We start from the raw sequence: 17513 nt of genomic DNA, 5'->3' as shown, positions 1-17513 counted from the left end.
AAGCCACACTGACCCAACCCGCGGTTTTGTATCTATACTTTATGCCTGTGACAACGCTCCACTAGTAATTCTATAAAACTACATTATTTTTATTATACCATGTAAAAGGCGGGAAAACTTGATGTAGTTTGTATACATCCTTGCAGAGGATCAATGTCTTGTTCCTTCGATTACAACGTTTCCATCAATTCAATCTAGATCTATGAAATGAACAAGGCCTTTCCGTGTTTAAACACCAACTGCTAGAATAGAATCAATGGCATCTGAGACTGCTTGCTTTAGTGGACGATATTTGAGCCCAAGAATCTTTTGCGACTTAGTGTTGTCAATCTCATAGATGTTTTCCGGGAAGTCGCCTGGGGCGTCCGCAGGGGGCAGCTTAGACTCTAACTGGGGGTGGGTCTCGCGAGCAATATCTGCAAGTTCCTTATTCGAGAAGAAGCCAGCGGTGACAAAGAATCTCTCGCCTCCTGCTTCGGGGACTTCAAGGGCTCTGACATGTGCAAGGGCCACATCGCGCACATCTACCCAGAGGAAATTGCCTGTTGGAGCTATTTTCTCCTTCATTTGACCCTGGACGATATTTCTCAGGCGCTGGTTCGAGGTGTTGATAGCCTCAAGAGAGTTAAGATAATGAACGATCGGGCCAAACACCAGTGGTGGATTGATGGTAGCAATATCGAAATTAGGCTTCTCCTTCTCGACGAAGGCCCAGGCTGCTTTCTCCGCAAAAGTCTGATATGGAACTGACTTAGCGATGGCATTTGGTCAGGCTGACAGTCAAAAATCACCTACCTTGCTACCGCGGTAAACTTGCGAGTGATCCATCGACTCCTCCCATGTCAAGGGGTTCCATTCTTTTTCGCTGTAGACCTTGGGGTGTTGCTTGCCATTCACGATAGCAGCGAAAGATGATGTGATTACCACTCTCTTCACGGTGGGAGCGTATTCCTTGATTGCCTTCAAAATACCGGTTGTTCCCTTGATGGCCGGGTCTAGGAAGTCTTTCACAGGGTCTTGGACGTTAAAATGGAAAGGAGATGCTGTATGGAGAACGTAGTCAAAGGGAGGGGTTGATTTTACGGCCTGTTGTATTTCCATTAGTTTTGTATCTATTTGGGGAGAATAACAATCTTCTGCTGACCTCATCAAATGCACCGTCCTTAGCTACATCCTTGACAGTCACATAAGAGAGCTTCTCGTTCGGCACGTCGGGGTGCGCCTCGATAATCCGATTGCCCTTCTCTTCGGATCGTACAGTAACAACTGTGTCAAAACTAGAGTAAGGCTGTCAGCTAGCAACGTGTATATTTTTGTTGGCTAATTCATACCCATGCTGCAGCAGGATGTCAACAATGTGGGCGGCGATGAAGCCACTCCCTCCTAAAGCAGGTGATTAGATTGGGCTGGAGGGCAGATCAAAATCACATACCAGTCAAGAGAACTTTAACCATTGTAAGAGATGATTTAAAATTGTAAATGTTGTAAAGATATGTTGTTTGGGATGTTTTAGTATTTGGACAGATAGGGCAAAAGAGCGAGAGTACAACATAGTTTGGCTTTTGTGGTTCCCCTCATCCCGTCATCCCCCGCAATGGCCTGTTACAGCCTGGGAAACTCGATCAGGCATTACAAATATAAGTATCGGTGATAAATGGAGTTCAGGTACCAATTTGGTTCAGCCAAATCCGTATCTTCGGAGAAACCCCTAGATGAGACTTAGCCTGGGCACTCAGTTTATCTTCTTCCCCTTTGTTAGAGCCTCTGCATGATTTAACCCAAACCTCTTTCGGCAGCATTGTCTACATAGTCCTTGACAAAAGATGAAATGCTAACCTTGGTAGACTATGCAAAGTTCCTGGTTATATACGTCTCTTCGGTGAAACTGGCATGCCAGAGGTTTGATTTGATGCCTGCTTGGCGTTTCTCGATTCAAGGTGTAGGGAATAGAACTACAATTATTGGATGCTATCATCGGTGCCCTGTACTGAATACCTTCATGCTGCGTCGCAAATTATCTTAGTTTTGCAATTCGCATCTTCTATTTGATATTATCGGCAATTCTCCCGTGTACCATGTAAGCTACTACCCTTATAAGGCGCTTCATGTTAAGCCCACATCTACAAAGCTTCGCCTAGGATGTGCGATGGACCAAGCACCCACACATTTGTTCTAATGTGAGGGTAATTCTATCATACCAAAAAGACTGAACAAGGCCTTGTAACTCTTGTCGGTGCAAGTAACCCTGTGTTCTTCCTCGTCGAATCTCACTGATTTAAAACAAACCAAGTCGACCGCTCACGTGGCCTCGTTCCTTGACAGTATATCTAAACTAAGACATGCGCTGTCTTTTGGGATGTCATGTAGCATGATCGATATGATACACGCACAAATGTTCAACTACCGAATTGTCAAAACCAACGATTTCTTTGGGTGACGTGTTTGATGGTAAGGATGATATGACTCGATTCCGAGGCGCACCGGAGTTTCAAAAACCAAGGATCATATGCAGTAGACTGGACAGCAAGGTCAAAAAGAGTATCAAGGTAGTGTGTGTGGATTACTTGTAGAGTGGTTGTAGATGGTTGAGGGTGTCAGTCGGGAACTCCAAACTTGGCCCGTGCACCCCTCGACCTTCTCCAAGCCTCACACATGACCCTCCCTCTGCCATCCAACTTTATGCGCTCTGCGGCATTTTATTATATGGCCTAGACCTTGTATTCCAATGTCCACCCTGGGGTGTGATTCGCAAATATGGCCCAAGCAGGTGCAATCACAGACGTGACCCAACGGTTGTTCGTGGAGCTCAAGTCAAAGAATGAGGAGGCCAGGGCCAGAGCTGCCTACGAGCTCTACGAGAATGTCCTATCGGTGTCCAGAGGTATTGTCAGTTGAACTCGGAAACCCCTAACTAGCTGACGTATTACCTTGTACAGATTGGCCATCGGAGAAGTTCGTGGAATTTTACAATGCCGTTAGCCAACGTATCGCCCAACTCGTGGTCAACGGTAGCGATGCAAACGAAAGAATCGGTGGCTTGTTAGCACTCGATCGGCTTATTGATTTTGACGGTGTCGATGCGGCTCAGAAAACAACCAGATTTGCCAGTTACTTGCGCAGCGCTCTTCGCAGCAATGATAACGTGGTCCTGGTGTATGCGGCCCGATCGCTGGGCCGGCTCGCGAAGCCCGGCGGGGCTCTGACCGCAGAACTGGTGGAAAGCGAAATACAATCAGCATTAGAATGGTTGCAATCGGAGCGCCAGGAAAGTCGGCGGTTTGCAGCAGTGCTTGTGATCCGGGAATTGGCCAAGGGCTCTCCAACACTCCTCTACGGCTTCGTTCCGCAGGTCTTCGAGCTTGTCTGGGTTGCCCTTCGAGACCCCAAAGTCCTTATCCGTGAGACTGCTGCCGAGGCGGTCGGTGAATGCTTTGAAATAATCGTGGCTCGTGATTCTCAAGTCCGTCAATCATGGTTTGCGCGAATACACGATGAAGCACTTCTGGGCTTGAAGTCCCATAATATCGATTGGATCCATGGCTCTATTTTGATCATCAAAGAATTGATCTTGAAAGGCACAATGTTCATGAAAGAACATTATCGGAATGCCTGTGAAATCATTCTTCGTCTCAAGGACCATCGTGACCCAAAGATTCGCACCGAAGTCGTCCTCACCATCCCCATTCTTGCCTCATATGCCCCCACTGATTTCACTGAGATATACCTACACAAATTCATGGTCTACCTCCAAGCGCAACTCAAGAGAGACAAAGAGAGGAACTCCGCCTTCATCGCCATTGGAAAGATTGCCAATGCAGTGGGCACTGCTATTGGCCAGTATCTCGATGGCATCATCATCTACATTCGAGAGGGACTTGCCATGAAGGCGAAGAATCGGTCGGGAGTTAACGAGGCGCCAATGTTTGAGTGTATCAGCATGCTGTCCCTCGCAGTGGGGCAGGCGCTCAGCAAATACATGGAAGCTCTGTTGGATCCCATCTTTGCCTGCGGACTAAGCAAATCATTAACACAGGCTCTGGTCGACATGGCCCATTACATTCCCCCCATCAAACCCATGATCCAGGAAAAGCTTCTTGACATGCTCAGCATCATCCTTTGTGGGACGCCATTTCGGCCCCTCGGGTGTCCTGAAAACCGACTGCCTCCTATGCCATCATTCGCTAAAGACTTTGCACCGCACGAGCTTCACTCCGATTCTGATATTGCATTAGCGCTTCATACATTGGGCAGCTTTGACTTCTCCGGGCATATACTAAATGAGTTCGTGCGTGATGTTGCTATCAACTACGTGGAAAATGATAATCCCGAAATTCGAAAAGCGTCAGCTCTTACATGCTGCCAGCTGTTCGTTCATGATCCGATCATCAACCAAACCAGCGGACACTCCATCCAAGTCGTCAGCGAAGTCATTGACAAGCTCTTGACTGTAGGTATCGGAGATCCTGATCCTGAAATCCGACGCACCGTTTTGTGGTCGTTGGACCGCAAATTTGATCGGCACTTGGCACGACCAGAGAATATTCGATGTTTGTTCTTAGCAGTCAATGATGAGGTTTTTGATGTCAAGGAAGCCGCGATCTGCATTATCGGTCGACTTTCCAGCGTCAACCCTGCTTATGTGTTCCCGCCACTACGAAAACTGCTGGTCAATCTTCTCACCGGCCTTGGCTTCGCGAATACTGCCCGCCAAAAGGAGGAAACGGCTCAACTCATCAGCTTGTTTGTCTCTAATGCGACAAAATTGATCAGGTCATACGTTGATCCTATGGTGACCGCCTTGTTACCCAAGTCAACAGACATTAACCCAGGCGTTGCTGCCACTACTCTGAAGGCTGTCGGTGAGCTTGCCAATGTTGGCGGCCATGAGATGAGACAATATCTGCCTCAGATTATGCCGATTATTCTGGACTCACTCCAGGATCTTTCGTCGCATAACAAACGTGAAGCTGCGCTTCGGACATTGGGACAGTTGGCCAGCAATTCAGGATACGTTATTGAGCCATACATGGAATACCCCCATCTTCTCGCCGTGCTCATCAATATCATCAAAACAGAACAGACAGGCTCTCTACGCAAGGAGACCATCAAGCTTCTTGGAGTCCTCGGAGCCCTCGATCCCTATAAGTACCAGCAGATCAGCGAGATTGAACCTGATGTGCATCATATCAATGAAATACAAAATGTTTCTGATGTTGCCCTCATCATGCAGGGGCTCACCCCCTCCAATGAGGAGTACTATCCCACGGTGGTCATTCATACTTTGATGCAGAACATTCTTCGAGAAAATTCCCTGGCGCAATATCACTCAGCTGTCATTGATGCCATCGTCACAATTTTCAAGACTCTGGGCTTGAAGTGTGTCCCGTTCCTCGGACAAATCATTCCAGGGTTTATTTTGGTTATCAGAAGCGCTCCTTCTAGCCGCCTCGAGTCTTATTTCAACCAGATGGCAATCCTGGTGAATATCGTGCGACAGCATATTCGCACTTTCCTGCCAGAGATAATCGAGGTCATCAGAGACTTCTGGGACGCTTCATTTCAAATTCAAGGTACGATTATATCCTTGGTCGAGGCGATTGCTAGGTCGTTGGAAGGAGAATTTAGGAAGTATCTTGCTGGCCTGATCCCTTTGATGCTCGACACCCTTGATAAAGACACCTCGCCTCGCCGACTGCCCTCCGAGAAGATTCTTCATGCTCTTTTGATTTTCGGCACAAGCGGGGAGGAATACATGCATCTCATCCTTCCTTCAATTGTTCGATTGTTCGATCGACCACAAAATCCTCAGAGCATCCGCAAATCCGCCATCGATAGCTTAACGAAACTATCGCGGCAAGTCAATGTCTCTGACTTTGCATCTTTAATGGTTCATTCCCTATCACGAGTCGTGGCTAGCGGTGATCGTGTGCTGCGTCAAGCTGCTATGGACTGCATTTGTGCTCTCATTTTCCAGCTCGGGCAAGACTTCACGCACTACATTCATCTTCTAAACAAGGTCCTGAAAACCAATCAGATCACGCATGTCAATTACCAAATCCTGGTGACGAAACTCCAGAAGGGCGATCCACTTCCGCAGGACCTCAATCCAGAAGAGGTCTATGCTTTCCCGACTGATGACACCAATTTTTCCGAAATTGGACAAAAGAAGATTGTTGTGAACCAGCAACATCTAAAGAATGCGTGGGATGCTTCGCAAAAGTCTACTCGTGAGGATTGGCAGGAATGGATACGCCGTTTCAGCATTGAGCTGTTGAAGGAATCTCCATCCCCCGCATTGCGTGCTTGTGCTAGCTTAGCCGGAATCTATCAGCCGCTCTCAAGGGACCTTTTCAATGCTGCTTTCGTCTCGTGCTGGACCGAGTTGTATGATCAATATCAAGAAGAGCTTGTCCGCTCAATTGAAAAGGCGCTTACTTCTCCCAACATCTCCCCAGAGATTTTGCAAATCCTTCTCAATCTGGCCGAGTTCATGGAGCATGATGACAAGGCTCTTCCCATCGACATCCGGACCCTTGGAAAGTATGCCGCAAAGTGTCATGCTTTTGCTAAAGCCCTTCACTACAAAGAACTCGAGTTCGAACAAGATCAGAATTCAGGTGCGGTTGAAGCGTTGATTACCATTAACAACCAGCTTCAGCAGTCCGACGCTGCCATTGGTATCCTTCGCAAAGCGCAGGCATATCGTGATGTGGAGCTGAAGGAAACTTGGTTCGAGAAGCTCCAACGGTGGGATGAAGCCCTTGCTGCCTATAAGCGGCGTGAGAAAACGGATCCAGACTCATTTGGTATCACCATGGGTAAGATGCGCTGTTTGCACGCTCTTGGCGAGTGGAAGGTTCTCTCGGACCTTGCTCAAGAGAAGTGGAACCAAGCATCACTCGAGCATCGCCGAGCTATTGCACCTCTTGCCGCTGCCGCTGCCTGGGGCCGGGGCCAGTGGGAGTTGATGGACTCCTACCTTGGTGTCATGAAAGAGCAGTCTCCAGACCGCTCGTTCTTCGGTGCCATTCTGGCAATTCATCGCAATCAGTTCGAAGAGGCCAACATGTACATCGAGAAGGCTCGCAATGGCCTCGATACCGAATTGTCTGCTCTTCTCGGAGAGTCATACAATCGTGCCTACAATGTTGTTGTCCGGGTTCAGATGCTCGCTGAACTGGAAGAGATCATCACATACAAGCAAAACATTGGCGACCCTGAAAAGCAAGATGCCATGCGTAAAACTTGGAATCAAAGACTGCTTGGATGTCAGCAAAACGTGGAAGTGTGGCAGCGCATGCTCAAGGTTAGAGCTCTTGTCACTGCCCCACGTGAGAATCTTGACATGTCCATCAAGTTCGCCAACCTTTGTCGCAAGTCCAATCGCATGGGTCTTGCGGAACGGTCCCTTGCATCTCTAGAGACAGTGGTGTCCGATGCTAACGGCACCCACACTATCGCGCCACCCGAAGTGACATACGCCAGGCTGAAATTCAGTTGGGCAAATGGTCATCAACTAGAGTCTCTTGAAATGATGAAGGAGTTTACATCTGGTCTGACCGACGATTTCTCCAGATACAACACACTCATGGTCTCAAATGCTGATCATCATGGCGCGAATGGAGTCAACGGGGTCGTAGATCAGAACCACCCAGAAGCTATCCGCCTGAAAGAAAGGATTGGTGACGCCAATAAATTCAGAAAACTTCTTTCCAAAAGCTATCTCAGGCAGGGAGAGTGGCAGACAACTCTACAAAGGGGTGATTGGAGACCGGAACAGGTTCGAGAGGTTCTCAACGCCTACTCGGCAGCGACCCAATACAACCGCGATTCATACAAGGCGTGGCACTCCTGGGCACTTGCAAACTTCGAAGTTGTTACCACGATTTCCAACCAGGCTAACCGTGAGGGCATGCCTGCACCAGTTCCTGCTCATATTGTTACAGAGCATGTGATTCCTGCCATCCGCGGATTCATTCGCTCCATCGCTTTGTCCTTGACATCTTCGTTGCAAGACACCTTGAGACTGCTTACTCTGTGGTTTAATCATGGTGGAGATCATGAGGTGAACACTGTCGTCACGGAAGGTTTTACAGCTGTCAATATTGACACTTGGCTTGCTGTCACTCCTCAACTAATCGCTCGCATTAATCAGCCTAATATAAGGGTCCGGGGTGCGGTACATAGGTTGCTTGCCGAGGTTGGCAAAGCTCATCCCCAAGCCCTTGTGTATCCACTAACGGTGGCAATGAAATCGAATGTCACTCGACGCTCTCAATCTGCTAGTAACATCATGGAAAGTATGCGGCAACATAGCGCCAAACTTGTTGAGCAAGCAGACCTCGTGAGTCATGAGCTTATCCGAGTTGCGGTGTTGTGGCATGAACTCTGGCATGAAGGCCTGGAAGAAGCCTCTCGTCTCTATTTCGGTGACCACAATGTTGAAGGCATGTTCTCGACCCTTGCCCCCTTCCATGATATGCTAGACAAGGGCGCCGAGACCCTTCGTGAGGTGTCATTTGCGCAAGCTTTCGGTCGTGACCTGGCTGAAGCTAAGCACTACTGCATGATGTATCGCGAATCGGAGGAAATCGGCGACCTCAACCAAGCTTGGGATTTGTATTACACTGTGTTCCGCAAGATCAGCCGACAACTGCCACAGCTATCGACTCTCGATCTCAAATACGTGTCTCCTCGACTCAAGGACTGCTCAGACCTTGATCTTGCTGTTCCAGGAACATATCAGAGTGGTAAACCAGTCATTCGAATCATGAGCTTTGACCCGATACTGCATGTCTTGCAGACCAAGAAACGACCGCGTCGCATGACGCTCAAGGGCAGCAACGGTAGCTCTTACATGTATCTTGTCAAGGGTCATGAAGATATTCGACAAGATGAGCGAGTCATGCAACTTTTCGGCTTGTGCAATACCTTGCTGGATAACGATAGTGAGAGTTTCAAGCGACACTTATCTGTCCAGCGATTCCCTGCTATTCCATTGTCGCAGAGCTCGGGCCTTCTCGGATGGGTGTCCAACAGTGATACATTGCATGCCTTGATCAAGGAATATCGAGAAAGCCGTCGGATTCTACTCAACATCGAGCACCGAATCATGCTTCAAATGGCACCTGACTATGATAGCCTTACTCTCATGCAGAAGGTCGAAGTCTTCGGTTACGCTATGGACAACACGACTGGCAAGGATCTGTACCGTGTGCTATGGCTCAAGAGCAAGAGCTCTGAGGCATGGCTGGAACGCCGTACGAACTACACTCGATCGCTCGGTGTTATGTCTATGGTCGGCTACATACTCGGTCTGGGAGACAGGCATCCATCGAACTTGTTGCTGGATCGTGGTAATGGCCGTGTGGTTCACATCGACTTTGGTGATTGTTTCGAGATCGCAATGCATCGAGAGAAGTACCCGGAACGAGTTCCGTTCCGACTTACTCGCATGTTGACATTCGCCATGGAAGTCAGCAACATTGAGGGTAGTTACCGCATCACTTGCGAGGCTGTTATGCGTGTTCTACGAGAGCATAAGGATTCATTGATGGCGGTCTTGGAGGCTGTAAGTGACCTGATATCCTGAGGTTCTACAACCACACCCACTAACTCTTGCTTTTCTAGTTCATCCACGACCCTCTAATCAATTGGCGTCTGGGTACACAAGAGTCCCCTGACCGAGTGTCCCATACTGCGGACCGCCGCCAGTCAATCATGGAAGGCGTCAATTTCGAACCTGGCAGCCAGCCGCCAGGCGATTTCTCCCGTCGCCGTCGCCCGTCAATGCTTGAAGGTGGCATTCTCGATGCTCCAGAAGGCGTTCCACAAGAAGCCCGCGAGGCACAGAATGCCCGTGCTCTCCAGGTTCTAGCCCGAGTCAAGGAGAAGCTCACTGGGCGAGACTTCAGAAACAATGAAGAGCTGAGTGTCAGTGACCAGGTGGACAAACTCATTGCACAGGCAACCAATGTTGAGAATATCTGTCAACACTGGATTGGATGGTGTAGTTTCTGGTGATCTGGCTTTGTTCTCGGAGTTCCATGGCGATGATGATATGGTATGGTGCGTTTTGTTTCGATTCCTCACCTTGTATTTAGAGTTAACCCCCATCATTGCTATTTTCTCGTTCTTATTTCCAATTCCTCCAACTACTCTGCTTCTGGTAGATGGTTAGTTTAGCTCCTTAGGTAGTCTTTGAGGTTGCATGGATATTTAGTCTCCCTTCAGCAAGTTACTAGAGAAAAAGAGAGCATCCCAACTATCAAATTCTATAAATTCCATTGATGTAATACATTCACCTGGCAGATTCCATAGTTATCAGAAAGTACACGCGGTCAGGTCTTGTGTTGCGGGACCACGTGATCGGTGGCGACTGAGCTTTGGATTTGCCCGTGGACCTTTAGACAAAGCGACTTGCTCATATCATTTTTTCCCCCTCAAATTTGATTCTTCGCATCTCTAGGCAGTATGGGTGGAGATCTGAACCTGAAAAAGTAAGTACCGAATCCTAGCTTCCATATCTACCCGAAGAGAGAAGCATGACACTAATCATCCAACCAGATCATGGCATCCAGGCTTGATCAAGAACCAGGAGCGCGTATGGCTTGAAGAGAAACGCGCTCTCGACGAGCGCAAACAAATAGCGCAATTACAACGTGAACGAGAGGAAGAGCGCCAGATGGAGGAGATTCAACGCCTTCAAGAAGCTGCCGGAAAGACAAAGCAACACCGCCGTGTCGATTGGATGTACCAGGCGCCCTCGACCGAAACCGGGCACTACTCGGAGGAGATGGAGGGATATTTGCTGGGAAAGCGACGCATCGACGGAGTCCTCCTTAAGAACGACCCTGACACCAAGAAGCTGGGGAAGGGCTCGGAGGTGGTGGGTAATGGTGCCGCGGCTGGCCCGTCCATTGTCTCGGCGCGCGACACCATGTCGAAGGTTATGGCAGACCCGCTACTTGAAGTGAAAAAAAGAGAACAGGCGGCTTATGAGGCGATGGTGAAAGAGACGCTCAGACGCAAGGAAAGAGAGAAGGAACGCCGAGATCGCGATCGGGGAAAGGATCGTGACCGTCGCCATCGTACCCATGACTCAAAGCGCAGACGCTATAATGATGATGCCAGTGATGACCGCCATCATCGAAGATCATCGCCACGACGACACCGATCTAGATCACCCGGTTCGCCTGATCGATCTTCGCGCAGACACAGAAGTGATCGTGATCGTGACGACGAGTACCGCCCAGATAACCGTGATCGGAGAAGCGACGAGCACCGGTCCCGCCGAGACAATAGGGACCGGGGCGGAGACCGTCGCGACTACCATGAAAAGAAAGACAGAAATTCCTTCTCCAGTCGACACCAAGATCGCGAAGATAGAGGTGGACGAGACCGCTCACCAACCCGGAACTCTCGGTCTCCTCTTCCATCTAGCGATCGCAAAGAACGCCCCACTGCTGACGAAGATCGTCGCCGTAAATTCCCCCGGCGCGAATACAATAATTGGCGGGACTCTGACCGGGCCATGGGGCCACCCTCGACTCGTACTCCAACAAACAAACCTGATCCCAAGGAACTGGAAGAGGAACGTCGTCGAAAGTTGGCAGAGATGCAGAACAATGCCACAGAAATTGAATCCGAGCGACGCCAGCGAATCGAGGAGATTTCGGCTAAGGAGGAAGAGCAGCGGGAGGCTGACGATCGGCTGCGTTCAGACCGGGGCAGATTTATGTCTGATGTCAACAAGCGAGTACAGCAGGATACTCTGGATGAACGCATTCGGCGTAGCCGTGGTGGACTTGCAAAGATGGATGAGGATTAGGACCATCTTGGTTCCCATTTGGGACTAGGCATTTGCCGTGCCTTCAGCGTCCATCTTCATGGTTTTTTGTTCTCTTTTTAGCGTTACCGGAAGGTTTTGATACACAAGTTATTGATTTCCATTGTGACAGCCTTTCAAACTCTTGTAAGCATAATTTAAGGCTCCAGAATCTTCTGGACATCTGGGGAGCTAGGGAGCTTGTCCCCATCAGAGTCAGTCCCGCGGTTCATTACACATTCTGCTTCAAGTAACGAGGATCACTTTCCTTGCCATTTCCCCGATGTCAAAGCGCGCTATGCTGATGGTGCTTCTTAGGATTCCACATCGGTCTCGCTCGTTCGGACTGGCCTTCGGCTTGTCAGTTGTAGGCTTGATCGACGATTACAGATAGCATTGCCAGACATGATCCAGACGACCACTTCTGGTCTGTCTCTTGGCCTTGGTTCCTAAATGCTCGGTTGACCTCTATGATGATAGGACAAGACGAGTCTCGGGAACACTAGGCCTGGAGGTTTGGGTAGTACTCGATCTGGTGCGTAAAGAATTTCTTTTTGCTTGAGAGAGACCAACAGAGAGTGGAACATGGGAGGTCGATCAAGTGCACACACACACACACACAGCCACTGACTCAATGCTATTTAGCTGCGTACTATCTTTTTAAAAGGGCATCTTTGGTGGTCATATCCTATTATTAATGCTCCTTTCTCAATTGCTAGGGCTGATATAAAGTACAAATATACTTCTCAAGAGGGACGAGGAACAAACACCATAAATGCCTAGCCTGAACAGTATCGGACGAACAATTTCACTGGTGCCCTTTGAATGTCCACAAAGCCCCAGAGTTGCAAGTATTGCAGAACCAGTTCCTGTCCATCATACGAGGCCTGAACGATTCTCCCCTGGTAGTCGCCCACGTCAGAAAGAAACAAAAAACTATACAGGCCTTAGACCATATCATTCAAAACAAGGATAACCACTGACTGGATGGATATGACACCTGTAGAGCGGTTTGTGATTCACTCGACAAACTACAAGGTTCACGATGGCTCTCAGCCCGTGGGTCGTGAGGCCATGGTTTGCGTCGGGCCAGGCTGGAATGCGGCTTAAGAGGATGACTGGTATATCGGTAATGAATGATCACTCTCCACGGCTTTGGATCCCCTATTCCCTCGTAGGGACGAGGGCCGTCTTCTCTCCGGTCAAGGCTACGGATCGTTAGTTTCACACTTGTAATCCAGCACTTGACCGTCTACTTGCTCCCAACACTCCCGCTCATCGTCTCCGAGGTCTCCAAGTAGGAACCATTCATGTGATCCGTATCTTCCCATCTGAATGTGAAGCTCAATAGCCTTCTCTGCATCCTTGGCAGAATGTATGGATGGATCACGTTCTGGTGGAAAATCTGGTATCATCCCGTGTTCCATTCTCGCAACCATTGGGGCGTTTTCAGGGGATTTCTCGGTTAGAACATCTTTTATGGGCTCCTTCAAAGTGGGAGTGGATTGTATGTTCTGTGGATCATCCTCCAAGGCCAGAATCTGGATAGGCAATCTTTGAAACTGTTTATCGGGGTGTGGTCGAAAGCAGCAAGGATCAAATTGGAGGCCTTCACCATGTTCCGGGGTCAACGATGCTTGGAATGCTTGAGCTGCAAGCCTCTGGAAGTCTGCAGGAGAAGGGAAGTCAAGCTCAAGATCTCTAGCTTGTTGAACAAGAGACCTGAGAAAGGCATGAGGCTAAGCTTGAGTCTCTGTCATATTGAGGTGCTTGAAGAAGTAAGAAAAGAAAAGTGAGTCTACAAAAGATAAAGAAAAGACGGTATTATACTAAGACGTGCAGATAACAAAGTGGACGGTGTAGGTGTATGGATTCCAAGGTTTGCCTGACTCTGTAGCAATGCATGACTGTACATGTGTAATCGCAGCAGCTTGGATGGCTTGGTGGATAACTTCATCCTGTCATGCAACTGGAGATTAAGATGTAAAAGAGATTTTCGTCTCTTTCAATTCTCGTCATAGCCATTCAAGTTCCCCGAAATCTATCGAATGGGAAGGGGAGCTACTAGTACACATGTGGATGTACAAGAATCAGACTCCAAGACTAAATAGAAGCCACTCGAGAGAAAGCTATAAGAATTTGAGTGACCCATATGAAACCTATCAAGGCTTTGGCCGACCTGCTCAAACGTTTCGTGGGACGACAATGTGAATAGTCTGGCCAATGTAAGAGTAGAGGGGTATAGCATGTGAATGTCTATATTTCCAAGGTGCAGAATGCAGTGTATTGTACATAAGATAGAAGAAAAGGAAGAGAATAGTAGATACCATTTCTCCAACATCCCCATGAGACAAATTGCTCAATCAATCACTGACATCGAAACTTGTCCCGCAACCGCAGTTACTTGTTGCGCGGGGGTTATCCACGATCTTGAACTGGCTCCCGATCAACTCGGTGGTGTAGTCCACGGTACTGCCGTGCAGCAGCTCGAGCGAGGGCTCATCCATCACAACCTTGGCTTCGCCGGCCGACTCTGTTGCAGCTTCATCTGCTTCTCCTTCAAACACAGTATCTTCGTCAGGATCAATTTTGGAGGCCCCCTCTAGGGACATTATGTATTGGAAACCATGGCATCCGCCGCTGGTGACTGTGATGCGAAGATGGTGGTATGGATTCTCTTCCTTGGTGGCGGAAGGGGAGGATGTTGGGTCCGTAATTTCGCGGAGACGCTGTGCTGGGTTAGCTTGAATTTTAAATAGTATTGATGTATAGAGAACTCTCTCAAAGAACGGGGAGACAAAAACAAAACAGAGAAAAAAAACATGCAACAGTGAGGATTCGCTGGTGGTCACCCACCCAACTACTAACTCACCGGCGTGTGGCTTAAGTACGGCTGAGCGGACGGGAAGCCCTGTTTTCCACACCCTATGGTCGCATGTACTTGAAGGAGCACCTGAAGGCCCCAAGGCGCGGTCAGTGGGTCGTCCCTTGTCGGCTGAAAGTAAGCCGACACCAAGACAGACCCCCGGCCTGATACTTGATGCCCATGCCGCCCAGACAGCTTCCCACCCATCCCAGCACAAGCCAGATAGAAGAATGAGGCAAAAGCAGGCAAACCGAACGCAAAGAGATCCATTATCAACTAACCTCGATGGCCCGCGTTGAAATACCAATCATGAGGGATTGTCCATCATCTCCCGTTCTCGGATTTTGCGTTACCTTGGTGGCCGGGCGGACGGATGAGGAAGAAAAACACGCATGTTGCTGGTGGCAGTAACAAGAGGTTGAGGATTGATGCGCTGAGCGTTTGAGAGGAGGCACGCTGCTTGCGACAGGGTTTGGCCGGCGAGGAACGATTTCGCCGCTGGGGAATGCGGAGAGGCGCAAAGCCGGTCGAGAAGTTGAGAAGAGCCGGCATGTCTGTGCTTGGGACAACCGCCGGACAGCTATCGATGAGAATAAAGGGCGTGACATGGCTAATGTGTGAAAGAATGGAATTCTTCAAGAAGAGAAAGCAGAAAGGTGAAGAACACTTGATATTAAATCATCCCCATTCCGAATACATCGGGTTAGTCAGTTTGCAGTGACACCATTGGTTGAATAGAGTCGGGAGTTTCCGGCAGAATAATGTCCCTATCGGGAAGGGATCACCGGATGGTGGGGGACTGCAGATAAATGTATCAGCCTCCAAGGTTGTATGACTCCCTGCTAAGGCTCTCATTTGCCACAACTCTCAGCCTTGTGAATATTGCGCACGCATCTCAGGAGCTGTCTGGATCTAAGTCTGTCATCATGGGTTCCCGGCAGCATGTTCGGGACATCAAAAGTGGTTCCCCGCTTCCGTATAAAGATGATATCAGAGCTTACAAGAAAGAGTATGCCGAAGCTCTCGATGCTCAAGATCCGCTTCGGAGCTTCCGGGATGAGTTTATAATTCCATCTAAAAACGATCTCAAGCGGAAGACTCTGGCAGTAGACGACAGTGCGTATCAGGATCTCTTGCATGCCCAGGCAGCCGCTCTAACCTTTGGCTTTCTGCTTTCTCACTAGGTAATGAAGCGTCCGATGAAAAAAGCATCTATTTCTGTGGTAACTCGCTAGGAGTTCAACCTCGTAGTACCCAGAAATATATCGAGCAGTACCTGCGAACTTGGGCAACGAAAGGCGTGACCGGACACTTTGTACCTCATGACGATCAATTGCTACCTCCTTTTGTCGATGTCGACAGCGCAGCCTCGAAGCTTATGGCTTCAGTTGTCGGTGCTTCTCAAAGTGAAGTGGCAGTTATGGGCACCCTGACTGCCAATTTGCACCTGCTAATGGCAAGCTTCTATCGCCCGACCAAAGAGAAGTATAAGATCATACTGGAGGGCAAGGCTTTTCCCAGTGACCATGTATGTCTCTAATTGTGCAGTCCAATTCTGGAGTTTGGTGCCGGTGCTGACCCGAGTGCAATTCAGTATGCGGTGGAGTCTCAGCTCCGCCATCATAACTTCGATCCGAAGGACGGCATGGTTTTGATTGAACCCAATGATTTAGACCAGCCTACTCTGGGTACGGAACAAATCATCAAAGTGATCGATGACAACGCTTCCAGCACCGCACTCGTTCTTCTCTCGGCTATTCAGTTCTACACAGGGCAGTACTTCGACATGGAACGGATTACGGCTCACGCCCACTCCAAAGGCATATTGATCGGCTGGGACTGCGCCCATGCCGCTGGAAATGTGGATTTGCGACTTCACGATTGGAATGTGGATTTTGCAGCCTGGTGCAATTACAAGTACCTCAATAGCGGACCAGGTGGAATAGCAGGACTATTTGTCCACGAACGTCACGGCTCTGTGGATGAGAAGCAGCCCGAAAGTGACGGCACATTTCGGCCTCGACTCTCGGGCTGGTGGGGCGGAGATATCAAAACACGTTTTAATATGGAGAACAGTGCGTAGTCTCATTTTAATTTATAAACAAGCGATGCTGACGGTCATAGAATTTCTACCACAACCCGGTGCCGCTGGATTTCAGCTGTCGAATCCCTCTGTTTTAGACATCAACGCGGTCATGGCATCTCTCGAAATTTTCAACCGAGCAACAATGAAGGAAATTCGACAGAAATCCCTCAACATCACGGGGTATCTAGAACATCTTTTGATGAAGTATCCCCTAGATGCAGCCCCAGAGGACAAACCATTCACCCTTATCACTCCATCAAACCCAGCCGAGCGAGGTGCTCAGCTCAGTCTACGTCTCCAACCAGGGTTGTTAGATCATGTTTTGCACTGTCTGGAAGACAATGGGGTTGTTATTGACGAGAGAAAACCAGACGTGGTTCGTGTCGCCCCTGCACCCTTGTATAACACTTACACGGAAGTGTGGGAGTTTTGTCAAATCTTTTTGCAGGCGTGCAAAGAGGCCGTGAAGGCGCGTTAACTGTCGTTTCGTTGTGTACTATCGTATTGTTCCAACTATATCTGTATAGATCCATCTATGAGGATTCAAGTCCTTTTAACCTTTGATTTTGAATCACTCGTAATCCACACCACTGTAGGGCTGGATAGCTCTATCTGTTGCAGCCTGTAAAAAGTGACGATCGATCACAGAAAAATCGGCTTCTCGCGCCGCTATCTCCACAAATGGCGAACGATATGGATGGATCTTTCCCGCTTTCGTACTAGCGAGAAAAAAA

General features: G+C 48.9%; 5 protein-coding genes across 5 annotated transcripts; 3 read left to right on the top strand and 2 right to left on the bottom strand.

Moving 5' to 3' along the window:
* Positions 1-228: 228 nt before the first annotated feature.
* Pdw03_8520 (Ketoreductase) lies at positions 229-1454 on the bottom strand (the record flags this gene model as incomplete). Its single annotated transcript, XM_014678169.1, has 5 exons — positions 229-735; positions 796-1086; positions 1145-1277; positions 1332-1383; positions 1433-1454. 5 exons carry the CDS (start codon positions 1452-1454, stop codon positions 229-231), a joined length of 1005 nt encoding a protein of 334 aa, XP_014533655.1.
* Positions 1455-2754: 1300 nt separating this feature from the next.
* On the top strand, positions 2755-10023 carry Pdw03_8519 (Tor; the record flags this gene model as incomplete). Its single annotated transcript, XM_014678168.2, has 3 exons — positions 2755-2881; positions 2937-9571; positions 9631-10023. The coding sequence occupies 3 exons, from the start codon at positions 2755-2757 to the stop codon at positions 10021-10023; spliced, it is 7155 nt and encodes a 2384-aa protein (XP_014533654.2).
* Positions 10024-10473: 450 nt separating this feature from the next.
* On the top strand, positions 10474-11830 carry Pdw03_8518 (Tor; the record flags this gene model as incomplete). Its single annotated transcript, XM_066101993.1, has 2 exons — positions 10474-10499; positions 10567-11830. The coding sequence occupies 2 exons, from the start codon at positions 10474-10476 to the stop codon at positions 11828-11830; spliced, it is 1290 nt and encodes a 429-aa protein (XP_065957076.1).
* A 2360-nt stretch (positions 11831-14190) lies between these two features.
* On the bottom strand, positions 14191-15301 carry Pdw03_8517 (FeS cluster biogenesis; the record flags this gene model as incomplete). Its single annotated transcript, XM_066101992.1, has 2 exons — positions 14191-14556; positions 14975-15301. The coding sequence occupies 2 exons, from the start codon at positions 15299-15301 to the stop codon at positions 14191-14193; spliced, it is 693 nt and encodes a 230-aa protein (XP_065957075.1).
* A 318-nt stretch (positions 15302-15619) lies between these two features.
* Pdw03_8516 (Aminotransferase, class V/Cysteine desulfurase) lies at positions 15620-17257 on the top strand (the record flags this gene model as incomplete). Its single annotated transcript, XM_014678165.2, has 4 exons — positions 15620-15809; positions 15878-16221; positions 16288-16768; positions 16818-17257. 4 exons carry the CDS (start codon positions 15620-15622, stop codon positions 17255-17257), a joined length of 1455 nt encoding a protein of 484 aa, XP_014533651.2.
* Positions 17258-17513: the final 256 nt, after the last annotated feature.

This window comes from Penicillium digitatum, chromosome 3, assembly GCF_016767815.1.
Source record: "Penicillium digitatum chromosome 3, complete sequence".
Lineage (NCBI taxonomy): Eukaryota > Fungi > Ascomycota > Eurotiomycetes > Eurotiales > Aspergillaceae > Penicillium > Penicillium digitatum.
This window is presented reverse-complemented; position numbering and strand designations above follow the sequence as displayed.